This window comes from Manis javanica, chromosome 11, assembly GCF_040802235.1.
Source record: "Manis javanica isolate MJ-LG chromosome 11, MJ_LKY, whole genome shotgun sequence".
In the NCBI taxonomy this organism is placed as follows: Eukaryota; Metazoa; Chordata; class Mammalia; order Pholidota; family Manidae; genus Manis; species Manis javanica.
Window position 1 is genome coordinate 103773878 of NC_133166.1, and position 18537 is coordinate 103792414.

Consider the following 18537-nt stretch of genomic DNA (forward strand, 5'->3'; position numbering starts at 1 on the left):
GGCCACTTCCTAGCCAACACCTCTCTGTCTTTCACTCTCTTGTCTCACGCAAAAATGTAGGACAATATTCTTGTGAATCCTTCTAAGATTCTACTGTTTGCTTACACAGGGATGCAACCCATTGGGGTGGCCCTTCCACGGTGCCAGAGCTTCTGCCCTTGTGAGGCACCACGCAGAGTGGAGGAGGGACAATGGCCTGTCCTTCCCGCAGAGGCCCTGCGGCACGCTCCCTACCCATCTCTGTCCTAACAGCAGAGTGGAGGACGGACAATGGCCTGTCCTTCCCGCAGAGGCCCTGCGGCACGATCCCTACCCATCTCTGTCCTAACAGCGCAGATGGCAGCAGCCCGCCTCACCTTCACGGAGTAGGCCAGTGAGATGGTGACAGCCAGCGGCAGCCCCTCTGGCACGGCCACCACGAGGACGGTGATGCCGATGATGAAGAACTTGACGAAGTACTGGATGTAGATGGGCGTGCACTCAGGCAGCCACGGCCTGCGGTGTATCACGAAGTTGTCGATCACAAAGTACAGAATCAGGATGAGGACTGTGATGGCGGACATGATCAGACCTGGTGGGGAAGCGAGGCACGGAAACCCAGGCTCACGGGCATGCCTAGTGCCCTCGCCAGCACGCACCGGCCTAAATCACAACCTTTGCTTCTGATCTGAAAAACCACCGTCCCCAGGACATCATACCAAAATCCTCTCTGTCTTCTTCTGTCGCTTGAACATCACAGCATAGGGGAAAAGACCTGGTTTCGCGTTCCAAAGACACAAGCTCTCGTCCCAGCACCACGCTAATGACTTGTGGCGTTGCACGAGTCTCTGACCCTTCTGAGCCTGTTTCCACATTCACAGATGGGGGTGGCCTCATTTTCCGAAACAGTGTTCTGGGATTCTATCTCAGACCTACCCTCTTCCCTCAGTGCACAATGGAGTGACTGCATTTGCCTATTTCCAAGTAGTTCATCAATGTGGGTATCCCCCCCAGTGGCCTGAGGATGTTGGGCAGTACACGACTTGTCCGCAGTAATGCCCCCATGGTGTTAGCATCTCCTACATGCCTGGCCCTTGGAACACGTTCCCCAGCCTTTCTCCTGACGTGGTATAGACAGAGGATGATAATAACAGCAGATATTTATCAGAGCTCGCTAGGGATCTGACAAGCACCTCACGTGTATGGGCTCATTTAATTACCCCAGCAGCCCTGTGAGATGAGTGACTGCTCTTCTCCCGTCTCCCGAGGATGCTAGGGCACAGAGAGGTCTGACAAGCACATGGGCAGGGAGCCCAGCCCCCCTGGTTTGCTGAGACCACCCAGTTCCCTGGGATGGGGGGCTTTCAGTGCTAAGATCAAAAAAGTCCCAAGCAAACTGGGATGGTGGCCACCCTACACATGGCGGCAAACGCAGGCTCTGCTCAGGGTCAGAAAACACCAGGCCTGGGGGCGCCAACTGTCCCGGGTGCTGCCAGGGCTGAGGGGATCAACATCTGGGCACACCTGTACCTTCTGTGGGAAGAGCCCTGCTTCCACCCAGAGTCTGGTTTGGGTCTTTGCTTTCCCCGAGGGCCTGATGATTCAGGGGGATCAGAGCAAAGCTAGAGGTGACTAGATCAGTGAAAGCGTATTCTTTTGTGCTTTCCTTCATCGGGGTGAGGGATACGGAGGGGCAATCAAGGCATCTAGGTGCAAAATGTAAGGGGGCGCTCACTCTCAGGGTAGGGCAAGGTACCTCCCTTTTTCGCCCCAGTCCTGGCCTCACTTGACATGTACAATGAAGCGACAGAGGAGACCAGCAGTCAGCCAGGGGACGCCTGTGCTCCCTACAGAACAGGCAGGGTTTAGGACAAGAGGAGGGAGGGGTTGGGAAGAGTCTGTTCAATTTCAAACCTGTGAGCTGGGTTCAATAACCTGATTCCACCCTCGCAGTTCATCTCGTCCATGTACAGTATACATTCGAGAGATTTCAGGGCTGCCAGAGCTGGGTGCCGGGACTGAGTGGAGAGGCCAGGCTAACACTCTCCAGGGTTCAATATCTGCATTGTCCTCTACGGTAGCTCCTACCACATGTGGTTATCGACCCACTGAAATAAGGCCAATGTGACCAAGGAACTGAATGCTTAACTGTACTTTGTTTTAACAGAATTTAAATGGAAACAGTCCAACATCGGTTAGTGGGCCACTTGCTGCTAGGTGTGTGCCTGGTGGGCGAGGGGCAGGCGCATCGCCTCGGGGCTCCTTCGTGACTCAGAACATCAGGCTCTGCCCCAGAGCCTTGAGCCAGAGTCGGCTCTAACAAGATCCCGGGGGAACGGGACGCACAGAATGGACTGGACCAGACTGACTGTAGTGAGCAGAGCAGCAGGTCGGGAAATGAACAGCGGTAAGGGACGGTACCTTGCAGTGAAGGAGCCACCTTCCCTGCGCACCCGTTGCCCCACCCCACCACCGAAAGAAGGAGCGGGAATGTGGAGGCGAGCTTAGAGGGGTCGCTTCCTCTCAGCTACATAAGGGCGCCTTTCGTGACCTGCCTCTGGAAAGAGCCTCTCTAATCACTATCCTCCTTTTTCTTCCAGTCTTTATTTTAAATTTATTGCCTGTGCCGGGCCAGATGCTACTACCACGCTAGGGAATTGCCTGCAGCAAACAGCACCAGCCCTCTTTCTGTACCCGAAAAGAATTTATAAGCCAGTAGGTGACAGGGGAAATGACAGAGGAAAACATTTCTCTCTGAAAAAGCCTAGCGGGTGGCCAAAGGGTGGCAGAGACAGGCACACAGCTACCTAGACTACATCAGCCACTCATAAATTTTCGCCTCTTTCTGCCAAACCTGGCTGGTGCAGAAGGAAACCAGGTAAAGCAGCGGGGGACGATAGGCAGCGGGGACGATAGGCAGCGGCAAGCAGAAGCTGCCGCCCTACTCACCCGCTTTCCCGATCTGAACAGCCAAGCGCGTCAGCTTGCCCTGCAGCACTGACTTCTCCTTTTTGGGTAGCTTGGTCGCCTTTTTCTCCTTTTCCTCACTGTCGATTCCCTCCTGGCTGTTGAGCGGCTGGATTTCTAGGGCTACTCCATCCTGAGTCTTTGCTGGGGTGCACACACAAATGGGACAGGTGAGCGGGGGAGGCAGGGGCACCAGCTGCAAGGCAGGTGGAAACCGAAAACCCTCTGTCTCCTTTTTGGAATACACCTCGGACCCCTGACTTCAGTTCTGACCACCTTTACCCCGTGCCAGGCAGGGAATTTGCCTTCGACCCTCTACCAGGGCTTTCAGAATGATACGGTGGTAACTGCAGTTGGAACAGGGCCCTGTTGGGGTATGGGCTTCCTTTTCGGTGGCAGCTTCCTGGCACCACCTCAGAGCCCTGAGCCAGGTTTATTCCAGCAAGAGGATCAGTCGCACCACTAGGCTCTATTACCAATGACCATCCTTCCTGGAATTCAGTGCTTAAAATGGTGTCTTTATTGCAGAAAGGGGTTGAAAGGGGAAAGCCGGCAGATGTCCCGATAGCATAAGGGTCCTGATGTGCTCTGCTCAGAGGTTTATCTCTCCCTGTCTCTAGACTCTCAGGAAGAAACACAGGCCTCAGACACAGGGTATTTTCCAGTTCCTTCTTATATCAATTGAATGACAGGTGAAGGACACCCCCCTTTTTCCTCTGCCTGACAAAGGTGGGAAGTACAGAGTGGGACCTAGTGTCAAGTCTTTTAGGGGACAGGGAAGATGCTGGCATGAGGGGTTCCCTGGAATAAGAGAAAGCAGGGATAAAGATAGACATATCCATTTTGCCTTAAAAAGAAGAATTTAAAGAGACCTAAAATTAAAGAATTATTTCTGTGGAGCTCTGGCTCTCCGATGTGATGACTTTATTTCTAAAGACTACTATGATGTAGGTTACAAAGGGAAAAATATTTTTCGGAGCTCCCTCCAGACAACAGTTCTCACAGGTTCCCAATATCCCTCCAACTTCGCCCCTGCAGAGCTCAGCCCCTGTGCTTAGGAAGCCCTTCCTGATACATGTCTCTGCTGTCAGACTCACAAACAAGACAGAGATGTAATGTAAACACAGCCACCAAAAAAGAAACACACATCAGATAAGGAGGAAGAAAACAGACTGTGGAGAGAACGAAGAAAGAGGTGGGGAAGCGGTGCGGAGAAAGGGCTCTCTCCAACCACCCCTTTAAGACAGCAAAGAAGGAATCCAGATCAGAAGAGGACACCAGTGAGGAAGCTGGCGAGAGGAGGGTGCAGGGACTGCCCACCCCAACCCCTCCACCGTGAGGACCCTGAAGTCTTCCAGCCCGGACACCGATGGCCATTAGTGCTTAATCTGACCCAGGGCGGTGAAGCAAAGAGCACCCTGGGAAGAGGAGAGCAACCCCACACGCTCCTCAAGAGAAACCTTGACGTGAGGTTCCGGGAGCCAACAGCAGGGGGCGCTGTTGTTCCATCTTAGACTGGGATTGGGACTTGAGCCCACCCCCAAATCTCTGCACCTTCCTCGGGATGAGGCATCTGGGCCACAGCAGCAGATAACAGATTTATGGAGAGGAAAAGGGACAAGGCAGATGGCCCGGAGAGGTCTGGTTTGAGTGTGGGCAGGTAGAGATGGTAAATGAGTGGGTGGAAAGGTTACCTTTGTTGCGATTTTCAGGGACTCCTTGTTTTTTACCTGTTTGAACAAGAAAGAAAAAAGTGGGGTGGAGACCCATAGTGACTATTAAGAGATCAGGTATCCAGTGTGGTGCCCTGCTGGAGCCCAAAAGGGCGCCAGCAAAGGGGTCGAGCTGCTCGGCAGGGGATGTGAAGGAAGCTCACGTCCCTGCCTACGTGCACCCGTCAGGGGCTCGCATGGATCCTCGGGATGTGGCCAGGACGGCTCACGAGGTGAGTGCACACCAACCCCTGGGCTGCTGTCTCCTGGAGCTCGGCTGCTGCTGGGGGTGCAGGGAGGGGGTGCTCCTGACCCAAGTCACAGCACTTGGAGAAGTGGGTGGGGGTAGGAAGCAAGCGGTTGGAACTGTTTCTGCCTGGAGGGCGTCTCCATGCCGATTCAGCAGCGAGTCCTTATCCACCTGCAGGCAGCTGCCCAAAGAGCAAGAGCTCCCGAGAGAACGTGTTTGGTTCTGTTCTCATAAATGCCCCCTACGCAACAGTACAAGATGGTCCTCGGCCAAATGGAAGACACCCTTCTCTCTTCTAAGGGCAGAAGAAACGGTTAGGGGAAGGTGTAGATTAGTTTTAGGATCTTTTTCTTGCTCACCTTATTTCTCCTTCCTTTAGGAACAAGCAAATGTTAAAGACAGGGCTGACGAGGGGCCGACACTGCCTCTCTGTGCCCACCCTCCCACCGTGTCTCTCCTCCACTGACAGCCCTTGGCCTCAGCAGCACTCCAGCTTCCTCTCCTGGCCAGTTTCCCCTGCCCCTTCCCTTCGCTCATCTAGTCCCGGTGCTTGATGAAGAAAGGGGCAGGGCTTGGAGGGTTCCACAGGGAGCATCGGACCACCTCATCCGTTCACCTGGGGCGAGCTTGGGAACCCAGCCCTGCGCAGCCCACCGACACACACAGGACTCGAGCTCAAGTGCAGCCTGACTGGGGAGCCGACAGCCAGGATATGGTTTGCATCAGAGCACCCTGGGGAGCCAGGGTGGACATCTTGCTTTCAGCAAGGAGTCTGGATGTCTACTCTTCATCGGCAGCTTCTTCCGACCAGGCGTTCCTTCCGGCTCTGCCCCCCCTGCTTCCTGGTTTGTCCACGTGGATGGGAAGGCAGAGACTTTCATTCTGAATGCCCCTTACCTTTCTTCTTCTTCTCCTCTTCTTCCCCCTCACTGGCCCCCAAGAGGGTAAAGATGATTCCAGTTTGGGAGTTGACACCCACGGCAGTCACCACCATCCGGCCAGAACCTTCCATGACATGGGTCCCTATGAGAAAGGAGACCAAGAGAGTGGTGGTGTTTTTATACCTAGACATGTTTTGGTGTGAAACACAAGTAGGAAACAGTCCCCTTTCTTCCCTCCCCCATGACGATGATACACACCACGGAGAGGAAAAGGTCAAGAGCTGGGCCCATTTAAAGTAGACCAAGCGAATTGGCAGGTGAGGAGGAAAATGCGTGTAACTGCTTCGGGGTAAGGTCCGCCCCCGCCCCAGCCAGCAGGGCCCTTGCACGGCCACTGCAGCACTTGCTGCAGAGGGAGCCTCTTCAGGTTGCCTGATGGCCTTGTGCTGAGCCCACTAATCAGCTGTTGCTCCAGGTGAACCCAGGGGAAGGAGAAGGGCCAGGGCCAGAGGAGAGAGCCAGGTCTGGATCGGGGCTCTGCAGTGTGTTGTCTGGGGGTGGGGGGAGGGGAGTAGAATGGGAACGGAGACAGCCAGGGGCCATACCCGAGAGCAGCATGGGGTCTCTTTCCAGGGACTTCTTGACATGGTCTGACTCCCCGGTGAGGGAGCTCTCGTCAATCTTGAGATCGTTCCCCTGGATCAGGATCCCATCTGCGGGCAGCAGGTCACCTAGTGTGCAGCGGGGGAGGGGCGACAGGTGAGAACCTGGGGAAGACCAGCCAGCCCCATCTGCGGGCTGCTTCCACAGCTCTGCCTGTAGGGCAGTGACCCCAGGAGGATCCGGAGAACCTCTGAGGGACAACTCCAGCTCTGACAACCTGGGCCAAGACTCCTTCCCAGGCATTATCCATTCAATCACTGATCCCTGAATCCCTTCCTGTGGCCTTCATATTACATACTTTTCACCGTAAGGCACAGAAGGGGTGAGTGTGACAATCTTTTGGGAGAATGTCCACTACTCCTCTCTTTGAAATTCTTTGCCACAATGTCCTAAAACTCTCACTTAGATGCTAAAATAATCTGGGTTTTTGGGTTCTCAGCAATTCCCAGCCCCCTATACCAAAGGACCCAGCTCTCAAATAGGGAAGGTGGTATAGGTACAAGAACCAGGAAGCTCTTACCATATTTGATTTGGGCGATATCACCCACCACGATCTCAGCCACTGGGAGCTGAATGATGTGACCATTTCGGATAACGGAGAATTTCTGTTCCTTTTCTATGCGGTTCTGTAGCCCCCGGAATTGCTTCTCTTTGCTCCAATCATTGAAGGCGGTCACTAGCACCACAATGATCACCGAGAACAGGATGGCTGCCCCCTCAATCCAGCCGGCCTCTGCCTCCCCTTCATCCTCAGGGCTACTTACAGGTAGGCCACACTCTAGCCAGGGAAAGGAGAGAAAGAAAGGGTTGGCTCGGGGCTTTGGTTGACATTAGAAATGAGGAGGTATTTCTGAAATTCCCCAGGATGGAAAGTTAGGGATAAAGTATAGCAGAAAATAAAACTCTTGGGCAGAGGGCTATCCTCTGAGAACACCGGAGGACAGCAGGATTGGCATCATCACACCGCCGATACAACTGTTCCTGAGGACCCAGAAGAAGCAAATAGCTCAGCAAAGATGCCGATGCGAATTACAGGCAAGTCGCCCGGGAAGGCCTCATGATTCCCAGCACGGTCAGGCTCCCGTCGCTGCTTCCCGGGATGCCGGACGAGTGGTGGGGGGCACTCTGAGAAGAAGGGCTTCGTTAGCTGGGCAAAGGTAGTGGATTCAGGACATTCTGAATAAGGGCTCGATGGAGAAGAGGAGAAAGACTCTGGAATAAGGTTGGGGTGGAAAAAGAGCGTACTAGCTACTTGTTGATTTCCTTGGGAGACCCCAGCCTGGATAATGGGGGCGGGCGTCTAGGCCACCAGGACCAGGGGCTCAGGAGGGGTGGTGGGAAGGACCCAGAATGGGGCGTGCTGGGCTGCCAAGACTCACGTTCATTCTCTCCACCAGGGGGGCGGTAGAAGGACAGGACCAGGGAGATGATGGCGGCGATCTCCAGGATGATGAGTGTGACATCTTGAAGGGCTTCCCACACTAATTCTAAGAAGGTCTTGGCCTTTTTTGGGGGGATCAAGTTCTGTCCAAACACGTGCTTACGTTTCTCCAGATCTGCAGGGTTCCCAGACAGACCTGAGAAGCAGGTAGGAGTGAGATAAATGGGTGAGATTCAGAAAAGGGGAAGAGAATGAGAGAAGAAGGCAGTTCCAAGGCCCCGTTTGAAAAGACCCCCTGCTTCCCCATCTGCCCGAGTATGAGATCTAGTTAGGGTGACCAACTGCCCTCATTTTCCCAGAACTCAGGGTGTGTGACATCTTCAGTCTAAACCTAGGCCACCTGGGACAAGTGGGTCACAGGGGCCACTCACTCCTCACAGTGTCCAGGGTTCGACCTCAGACTTCATCTCCTCCTCACTGACCTCTCCCAGGCTCCAGCTCTAAGAGCACAGACATTAAAAAATTTCTAGGGGCTGGCAGAGAACTTTTCTCTTTCATTAACATGTAAATGCCGGTGGTGATGTAAGAAGTCGTGCAGATTAAGAGTTAGCCATCTACTCGCTCCCACACACAGGACAGGAAGAAGGAGCTATCTGCTCCAGGTCATGCTACAGAGGCTGGGAGACAGAGTCCAACCAGTTGTCCTGATTCCATGTTCCAGTGACTTTAGGAGATCAACAGAGCAGAGGCTGTGAGGCTCCAGTGGTACCCCCTTTCAACACCCATACCCCTCCTTTTCTGTCACACACACACACACACACCACTAAGAGGTACTACTATTCTACTAACACTATGTACTGAGACAAGTACTAAGAGAAGTACTATTTAGCCTAAGGGCTAGGTGCCGAGAGAAGCACTACTATTCAAGTTGAATAAAAAGAGAAGAGGGTGTGAAGCCACAAAGTCAGATAGTAAACAGTCCTGATCACAAGCATGCTCCCCGGGAGCACACATGTAACACGTATGCTTATATGCCTGTGCAGGGGTGCACACATATTCCAGGCACGTTTGCAGAGAGAAAGGAGAGAGGCAGAATTATTCCTATGCCTTTCTTCTATTTAGGCCCTTCTGCTGGGCCTTGGGGGGTAACATTTTAAGGGAAGGAGGAAATCCTAAAATTTCAATTAATGCCAGTTGGCATTTATCAAGTTATTTAAACACAGCAGCCAATGGCCCTGGTTCTGGCCTTGAAGCCCCTGGCCACGCTCTCTGATGGGCTCCCCACAGGCATGGTGGGGCGACCTTTGTCCTGAGGAAAGGTCAGCAGGTGAGGAGGGTCAGAATCAGAGGACAGGGGCATTCAACGGAGCTTGAGGATCTGCACTGTAGTCCTGGCGAAGGGCTGTTCCCCTGGTGGGGTTGTGGGTGCAGCATGACCTCTACGCTGCATTTCCACTGAATAGGACCCGAGAGTGTGATCTTTAATGGCAAGAGGAAAGATCTGGGTCAGACCTAAGGAAGGCATTCGGATAGGAAAAGCTATTGAAAATGGGAAAATAGGGACCCAAGGGAGTTATTACCTGCAGGGTCCCAGACAGCCTCCATTTCTCCACCCTAAAAACAAACACCAACAGGAGAGGTACTCCGGACAGTCGCGGATCTGGGAAGGCAGATGTGGGCTCTGCCCGGGGTGCAGCGGAGGTGAACCACATGCACAGGCCGGGAGACCCTGTTCGCCTGTTGGTGCTGGAGCATGGAGCCGCCGAGCGGCGGGTGGGGGCATGTGGCACCTGAGGGTTCCGTTCAGCCTCCAGCCGCCAGCTGAGCCCCACAGAGCAGGGAGCTCAGGTCCGGCTAGAACGCTGCAGGCAACCTGGGCTGCTTGCCGGAGGCTTCCTGTCTCGGCCACTCTGAGAAGTCAGGAAAGAGACCAAAGGCCTGGGAAAGGAAGGTTCCTGGGCAGAGCATTCTGGGGTGCCGGCAGGCAGAGCGGGGGCTGCCAGGGGGCAGCCTTCCTCGTCCGTTCTTCCCAGAGACCGGAGGGAGAGCAGGGCTGTGCCAAGCTGGGACTGCTGTGGGGGCCCGGCTCTGCTTGAGGGTGACAGGCGTTCTGACGGCTCGTGGGCCTACCTGGGGCACTTCTCCAGGAGCGCAGCTGGAGATGCAAAGGGAGGCGATGCCATCCCCTCCTTAACAAGGGTGAGCAGACGACTATGAGGGCGAGCTAAGACGTCAGGCACCAGGGGTCACCGAAAGGGACATCCCCATGGCCTCGTGGAGGCCAGAACGACATCAGCCCGCCTGGGCCAGCCGCACCCCTCCCCGGTCTCCTGTCCTTACCGGGTCAGCCCCGCCTCCTCTGTCTCCCATCCGCCATAGCCGTTAGTTCAGCAAATCCTGTCGGCTTCCCCTACAAAGCACACCAGGGTCCACTCCCCTCTCATTTGCCCCTGCTACCATCCTGGGCTACACCGCCACTGCCCTGCCCTGGATGACCACACCCGCCCCCTGCCTGGGCCCCCTCTTCCACCCTTGCTTTCCTGTTCTCAGTCTCGTCTCAACAAAGTAGCCAAGACGATCTTTTTCAAACAAAACCCATGACACTCATCTCCTCAGAATCCTCTGGAAGCTTTTCCTTGGAGTGGAACTGGGCATAGAAGGCCTTATGATGGCTTATAAGGCCCCTTCTGAGTCGCCAGTGCCCATCCCTTAGCTCCTACTGTCTCTTCCACGTTCGTGAGGTCCAGCCACTTGGGCCTTCCTGCTGTTCTCTGAGCCCCGGACGCACCCCCGTCCAGGGCCCTGCCCAAGCCGGTCCCCGTGCTCGGATTCTTCTTCACTAGGTTGGGCTCATTCCCTCACCTCTTTCAGGTCTTTGCACAAATGTCACCTCCTTAGAGAGGCCTACACTGACCATCATATTTAACATTATGACTTCCCTGCCCCAGGACCCTCAGTCCCCTGTAGCCTCCTCAACCGGTTCCCTCTGCAGGGCTTCTGCCCTAATATAATCTACGATACACATGTGTTTGTTATGTTTGTCTATCCTCCTCCACAAGGGCAGGATTTTTGTCTTTGTTTTTTAGGCCAACAGCAGTGCCTGGCACATGGTACACATGCAAATTTGTTGAATGAATGGAATGAATGAGTAATAAATAAGATTGCTAACATTTAAGCAATTACTATGTACCAGACCCTTCACCAGGCACATTTCTATCTTCTCATTCAAAAGCTGCAAAACCCTAAGCAGCAGGTACTATTAACCCCATTTTACATATAAGCAAACTAAGGCCTGCGGAGATTATATAATTACTGGAGCTAGAATGTGGCAGAGTCTACACCAGACCACGGGAAGCAGTGGGATGCCTGCCTACATGCATGGGGGCGCTGGGGTGGGCAGGCAGCTGCACTTGGGAGAGGCTTCGTTCTAGTGTGACTCACCAGTCCTGGTTTGCCTGGGATGTTCTAGGTTTTAGTGCAGAAGTTCCTGTCCCCTGGGTCCCAGGCACACAGGGATAATTGGTCACCCTATCGCTTCATGACTGGCCCACAAGCCACTCTCCTCTGCACCTCTAGGCAAATCAGCCCTGTTTGCACTGTTCACATGTGGGGCAAACTCATCCTGTCTTTTTCCTGTCCTCAGGGATAATGATGCCAGGCCATCAGAGTCCAACCTATGAAAGGCTCATTATGGCCTTTTTGGAGCCAAGCATATGGAACAGGATTTATTACAGAAAACAAAAAAGATCAGGCTTTGCTGCCCAGATTCCCTCAAAGTCACCCCCTTTCTTCCTTCTTTCTTGCCACTACCTCTTATCTACCCGCTTCACCTTAAGCCATTTTAAGCTCTTAGAATAGCCACCTTAAGAAGCCAAGTGGCAGTGCCAGTCCCCAGTGTGCCCTGCAGCGGGAACAGCAGGCTGGGGCTGCTGCCAGTGGGACGGGAACCTCGCTGACGTGCGGCACAGCAAGGGAAAGCCACGTGGGACTGGGAGCTCAGCTGATCCCCAATTCGGGGCTTTCCATTCCAATTCTTCCTGCCCCAAGGGGCTCTCAGGCCCTGATCTCAGCAACTGTAATTCCACATAAATACTTCTCTGGCCCAGGAGAGGGTTTTAGTCCCTGATTTCTGCAGTTGCTTCTCAAATCTCACAGCTTCATGAGGAGGGGAAGGAAGACTTGGCAGGGAGAAAATGTTGGAAACAGAAGAAGGTTTTCCCCTAGAAATACATCAGGAAAGTGAGAGGACACCTTGTCCCCAAGAACACGTGAGAGAAAGCCCCACCCAAATCAGCACTTCTGGCCCTAAGAACCAGACTGAGCACATGAGCTGGGAGAGGCGACAAGAATGTCAAGCTGTGAAGTCATCGCCCTCACCCCATGCTGGGAGTTACGGGGCCACTGCCCAGGCTGGCAAGAGATGGAATGGGCAGCCATGGAAAACGTGTGTCTGCTGTGAGCCTGTGCAGGGACCCAGGCCTTGGGAAGAGAAGCTGCGGCCCAGCCCTCTGTGACCTGACTCATGCAGGGAAGGGCCGGAGCCAGCCTCCCTGGGACACCCAGGACTGTCAGCAGGGGTACCCCTCAGCAGAACCAGCTCAGCCCCAGAGAGGGTGGGGCTAGGTTAGGCATCACGAGGGACTTCCCAGCTGCCTGACTTACAAGACCTTGCCAAAGAGACAGCAAAACCTTCTCCCACACAGAGGACAAGGAAGAGGTTTCTCTGGGTTGATCTGAAGGCAGTCCTGTTTGGTATGTAAGAACGGACATCAGAATACCCTTCAAGTCCTCTCTTAAAAACTGTGGATTAGGGGGTGAGGGGAGAAATAGCTGAAAATGAATGTAGGGACCAACGGGCTTTGGCCAGCTCCTGCTGCTAATCAAAGACCACTCCTCCAAGGATACAGGGAGTCCCTACTTCGGCATCACCACCTTAACACACCCGCGGCTTGGCGATGAGCTCTCTATCTGCTGGACTTCCAGCCCGTATGGAGCTCCCAGCAGGAGGATGATGGACGTAGAGAATGCCCCTTCCTCAGTTGTGGTCCACAATACCTTTGGTGGGCAGCGCATCTCCTTTCCAGCTCTGGCACAGTGCAGAGAAAGCTCCCCTGGGTGCCCTCCACTGCCCTCTGCTCAGCCACCTTCTCCCTCCTGCACACATGCACCTCCACCGGGGGTCACACTCCAAGGGCTCATGCCTCAGAGCTAAATAAAAAGACTGAAGGCGCCACTTCCACGGGCAGACACAATATCAGCTTCGACCAAGGTGGGGATACTATCATCCTCCCACCCTGGCCCACAGGTCACTGCAAGGTAACAACAAGGTTCAAGACGAAACAAAGCTTGTAAGAGGACAGCAGCACCGGGGGCGCCAGGCCTGAGGGAGGGCAGAGTGCAGGGAGGGCTCTCAGGTTCTGGAAGACTGAGCCACTTGCCCCCGTCAAGATGTCTCTGCCCCCTGCCTGGCAGCATTATGGCAGCTAAGCCCAAAGCCCAGCTCTGGGCAAGGAGGGGGCTGGATGGACAAGTGCGCTCAGAGTCTGGGGTTGGGCTGGGCCAGGAAGGCCCACAGCTTTCACACGCTCTTGGCCTCATTCTGCCCAAGGCCCCGGACTCAGACCAGACAGACGGGGCACTCCCAAGATGCAAAGCGGAATTCCCTGCAGGGGGCGGAGACGCAGGGGCAGGGCCCTGTCCCCTCTGCCTTTCTCAGTCACCCACCCTCAGGCTGTCTAGGCTGCTTCCCCCAGGTTTTGTGAAAACCTTCCCACGCTTCTACCACCTACCGAAGATTCTTTTAAGTAGCTACTGAACTTGCCCTTCCTGGTCTGGGCCAAGACCTCCATAATTGCCAGCCTAGTTCCTCCTTCTAAAACCTCATTCTTCTTTCTAAATAGGGTAGCATAGCTGAGGACCAGGGCAACAAAGTTCTGTGGAGAAAGAGGAATTCATGCAACCTTCCATCTAGACCAAAGACTCTCTCTTTTAGGACCATCTCTTCTTCCTAGGGACAAAGGGAGACAGAAGAAGGAAAATACGCTCCTTCTTTCCCCTAAAACCACCGGCAGTTCTCATTCTGGGCTCACAAAGGTTTCTCCTGCTCACGGAAGCCAGGAGACACCATGGGAAACCGCTCGGAAGATAAAAGCCTATCCTCTAGCAGGTGTCATCTGAACAGCTGCTCCTGGGGACTGGAGAGGGCGGCTGGCGTGGGGGTGGAGTGGGCAAAGAAGAAACAATAGAAGGAGGGGGATGAAGAGACTGGGGTGAGGAAAGAAGCTAGCAAACGAAAAGGATTCCGCGGGTGCCAATGCTTGGCTTTTCCCCACGGATAACCCCTGGGCAGCACATTCGCCCACTCAGGAAACAGAGAGCCTCACCCCCGCCTCTCTGCTTCTGTTGAATGCGGCCATGCAGGCTGGACTGTTCAGTTGCTTAGGGGAAAGTATCCCCTCCCGCGTCTCCCCTGCCCCTTTCTGTTTCCCTAAATTTCCTTCTCTAAATCGCACACCCTCGGCCTTGTTTCTGGCCGGTGCTGAAGGATGTGGGAGGGAAGTCGGGAGCCTAACCCCTCTGGGCCACTGGGGCCGCTGCTCTTACTCCAACTAGCAGCAACGTGTACCCAAGGAGCACAAGCTGAGGGTGAAGTGACATGAGCACTGGGTCACAGTCAGGCATTTTATCAGGCACTGAAGTATAAAACCAACTGTGAAATTATCTGTGCTGCTGAGATTCTCTGTGTTGCTGCTCCAGCAGAAGAGGTAACAGGGCATTAATGGACTGTCAGAAAACCAGAAATACTCCACTGCATTATACGCTGTGGGAGGAGGACCTTAGGTGAGTCATTTAAGCCTTTTGGCTGGAGAGAGAGAGGATGAATTCAAATTAAGTCCCACCTGCCTCTAGAATCATGTAAATCTAGAATCATGAGACCCCGTTAGTGTCAGAATGCTGTGAACTCCAACTTCCGTAAGACCCCTTCGTAGCAAGGGTTTAAATAAAACCCGTCAGTCTGTTCTAAAAGGCAGTATCAAGCCAATAGAAAATAAAGGGTCAGAGCCATACTTCTTTATACGCCGTACCAATCTCCCCAGTCTTACTTCACCTTGGTTTCCAACCAGCAGAATTTGAGAATTAGGTGAGTTGCTTTATTCTTATCATTAGTCTGCAGGGGACTCCCCCGGGTGACAAAACTATGCTAGGCTATCAGGCACCTCGCTGCGATCTTCCGGGAACAGGTTGGCCTTTTATAGCATCAGCTCTCCAAGGCACCTGGGTACTGAAGCTCTCCTCTCCGCTTGCCCAGCTAAAGAGCTCAGCATCACCCTAGGCTGGGGGAGACTCCTGCGTCAGAGCATTTCTCTGTCCCTTAATTCTTCTCACATACAAGGAGTCACTGCTAGCATTAGGGGCTAAAAACTACTTGTGAGAAAGTTGTTTCCTGACACGCTGCCTCCCCAGCTCCAGGACGAGCCCTAAGGTATGTCTTACATGGAAACCAACCAGCATATGTGTTTGCCATCCAAGGAAGCAGGAGAGCGGAGTTGGCAATGGCCAGGGTACTGGCATGCAGGCACGGCTGGGGTCTGGAGCAGCAGCGCCGCCTGCCTTCAGAGGGGCAGCTTCCAACTGTCAGGTCTGAAACCAGGACCGAGACAGGATCTGAGGGCATTTGTTATCGGATGTTGGCATTAAAGTAGAATCTATGTTGGCCTTTGGGAATGGACACACTCTGGGAACCACAAAGTAGCAGCTCTGAGAAAGGATTTGGCAAACTGGGAGGAAAGTCTGAATCCTGCTGTATGGAGCTTCCCGGGTTCCAGCTTATTCAGACTCCTGAGTTTCACTTTGTGAGAGAAAACAACTGGCCTGAGGGATCAGAAATAGTACAGAATGAGGGAAAGGAAAAATCCTGCCTGAATTCGGATGGTCGCTTCTAAACGACTGCATTTTCTCAGTGAACATGTGATAGGAATGGCCTCTTTTGCAGGCCGATGTAACTACAGGAGTGGCAGAACAGAGAAGTCTAGCTGACGAGGAGGACGCTGTGCCCAAAGGCAGTCATTAGGTACCAGCCAGAGGCAAAGACTGAGCCGCACGCAAGCGACTCAGCAGGGCCACCTTGACCAGGTCTGTTTCGATGTCAAGAGGCGAATGGGGGACACAGACAGAGGCTGCAGCTCCGCGCGCAGTCACCTCTCCAGATACACTGCTACACTACACTCCATAGCCCCTCGTACTCTGGCAAATATGTTCAGGCACGTGGGCTCCATTTTAATCTGAGACAGCTAATTTATTGAGTAGCCATTATAAGCCTGAGTACTCTCCCTTTTTTTTTTATCCTAAAGATAAAAAGTCACTAACTTTTAGCATTGGTAGGGGTCAAAGCTTCTTCTTAGAATTGACAAGATATATGGCATAGCCTCTAAGGAAGGCTCAGAAATAGTAACCCACAAGAGGGCCAGGGCATCGAAAGGACAAGGTCTTTGCTTCAGCCTATGCCACTCAGCCGTGGCCTGCCTGGCCAACAGGACCAAGCAAGCACCTGTAACAGAGATGCCGAACCAGGCAAAAGCGAGACAGCAAGGTTCCATTGGTTCTTCTTCCATTTTGACGGGGCAACATTTCATATGGCCATGGCTCACTGGACAACTGAGCTGGGCCAGGCAATCATGAAACTGGATTTTCTTCATTCTTTTTTAAGAAGAGATTAAGAAGAACTATATTAAAAGTGCATCAGGCAGGGTTGGAAAGGTCCTCAATAATTCCCTGACAGGAAGCAGTGAGTAATTCAAAGATATGGTGGGCACGACTGGGTACCTTCTGACTTACCTTCCCACTTCTAACTGTATGTGCTAGACAAGTGCTGTACTGGGTAGACGCACTTACCTTTCTTGAGCCCATCCTCTCCAGTGACCCTGTCAGATCGGTGTGGAGAAGAATTATACCTTAAACCCTTTTGCAATCACAGATTGATACAGAATAAGGGGCTTATTATTTACTGATAAAAGCATCTCTAGCACAAACGTTTGGAAAACAGAGATAAATATCCTCTTTTTGCACACCGACACAGAAGACGGAAAGCGTGATCTTCCGAAAATAGCATCGCCCGTAAACATCATCTCTGGCCAGGCAGGGGCTCTCCAAGCCTTCACCTCCTTTCAGGGCTTTAGACACCCTGTTTTCCTCACCAGACACAGACATACCAGTGAGGGCTCCAGAAAATATTCCTTCTCCACGAACTGGAAAAAACAGTACTTTTGAACACTAGTCACCTTCCTCCAGGTCCCCACCCCTGGTATGGCCTTTACCTTCCACGGGGTTGGTTTTCAGTCTACTGCAGAGATTCATTACACTTCCATAGTGGACATCGATCTGGTTTATGGCATCAGTGGAACGCAGCTCCATGAGTTTCCTCAGGTCCATTACTGTGCAGCCGAAGTCCCCTTCACGGCTTTCAACCATGGAGTTGGCCGGCAAGGCATGTTCTGTTGGGTTGGTCATTTTGCCTGCTGTTACCAAGCCCCTCAGTCAGAGAAAACGTGGAGTTTCCCTTCAACCGACCAGGGTCTCTTGCCTTTCCGCCTCACTTCTTCCCACTTCTTGCTTCTTGGGGAGCTCAGGCAGGAAACAGATCGACTGTATCTTGTGCAATAAGCTTCCGAGTAGCAGCTTCTAGCGCAGACCCCTTTTCTGTGTATGAAGCTTGGCAGTGAGAGGAGGAAAAGGACGGGGGAACTGAGTGGCAGCTGGACCTTGGGTCACGATGATTGGTGTCCCTAGGTGGCGATGCAAGTGGTTGTCCAATGTAGGTAGGTTCCTAGCTTAGACCAGCTTGCCCAGATGGAGGTGTAACAGGATGTGCATGTTACCACGGAGGCAACCTTACCAACATCCAGCAACTGTGGTGGTCGAAAGGCAGCAGAAGGAGGAGGAAGAGGAGGCCTCCCTGGATACCAGTGACAACTGGATCTGTGGAATACGCAAAGACAGACGAAACAATTAGGGCAGCCATGGGGATCTGGCATCTGCAAGGGCACGAGGTGCTCAATCTGGCACAAAGGTTTAGGTAACAGTTGATGTCTGAGGTGAACGGATAGCTTAGTTCTGAGCTGAGTGAACTAACTCAGGAGAGGCCAGTTTCTCTCTGGGCACCCCAGACACTCCAAGGGAGATAAGTCATTTCAGATAACACCCCAGTCTTTATATCTCACTCCCAAACCAAGAAACACAAATCCCACAACTTCAGAAACTTGGAAGTAAAAGGTTACGACCTCCAATAGTGCTTATGCTTTTCCTGTTTGACTACTTCATATACTGGGTATATGACCCAGTAACTCCACTCATGGGTATTTACCTGAAGAACACTATGGTCTGACCTTACCTCTGACAGGTATGATGAGGTCCAAAAGGGAGTCCAGGCCAGAGTGACGTACAGGGCCTGCCGCCCTCCCTCTCTCCCCTGCACGCTTCTCTATTCCCCCCAGCCCCACACTTACAAATCAGGAAGACAGCCACACAGAAGATGCCAAAGTCCTCTGAGGTCCCTCAGAATACACAGCCTCCAGCTGTATGGAAATTCTGCCACTGCTACAGTTGTCAACAGGTCAGGCACTAAGTTCAGGTCTTGGAGCTCAGCCCTGCCCCCCTCCAAAAAGCTTTTGGGGGAAGGGGAGAGTAAAATGCTCTGGCAGTTGGCGA

At 53.1% G+C, this 18537-nt stretch overlaps 1 protein-coding gene across 8 annotated transcripts in view; it reads right to left on the minus strand.

Annotated features, from left to right (window-relative positions):
• Positions 1 to 18537, minus strand: part of ATP2B4 (ATPase plasma membrane Ca2+ transporting 4) — an 83058-nt gene that overhangs the window by 26573 nt on the left and 37948 nt on the right. For 5 of the 8 annotated variants that reach the window (XM_017680156.3, XM_017680152.3, XM_073217115.1 and 2 more), the window contains exons 2-9: positions 17148 to 17808; positions 7832 to 8029; positions 6973 to 7230; positions 6395 to 6520; positions 5806 to 5931; positions 4641 to 4676; positions 2929 to 3090; positions 357 to 571 (exon numbers count right to left, since the gene is read on the minus strand). In XM_017680156.3, coding sequence (XP_017535645.3) covers positions 357 to 571; positions 2929 to 3090; positions 4641 to 4676; positions 5806 to 5931; positions 6395 to 6520; positions 6973 to 7230; positions 7832 to 8029; positions 17148 to 17340 — 1314 coding nt within the window. In that variant the 5' untranslated portion in view covers positions 17341 to 17808. Of the gene's footprint in view, positions 1 to 356; positions 572 to 2928; positions 3091 to 4640; positions 4677 to 5805; positions 5932 to 6394; positions 6521 to 6972; positions 7231 to 7831; positions 8030 to 17147; positions 17809 to 18335; positions 18355 to 18537 lie in introns of those variants that run through there. The other 3 variants (XM_017680153.3, XM_017680155.3, XM_073217114.1) reach the window with 2 other exon arrangements.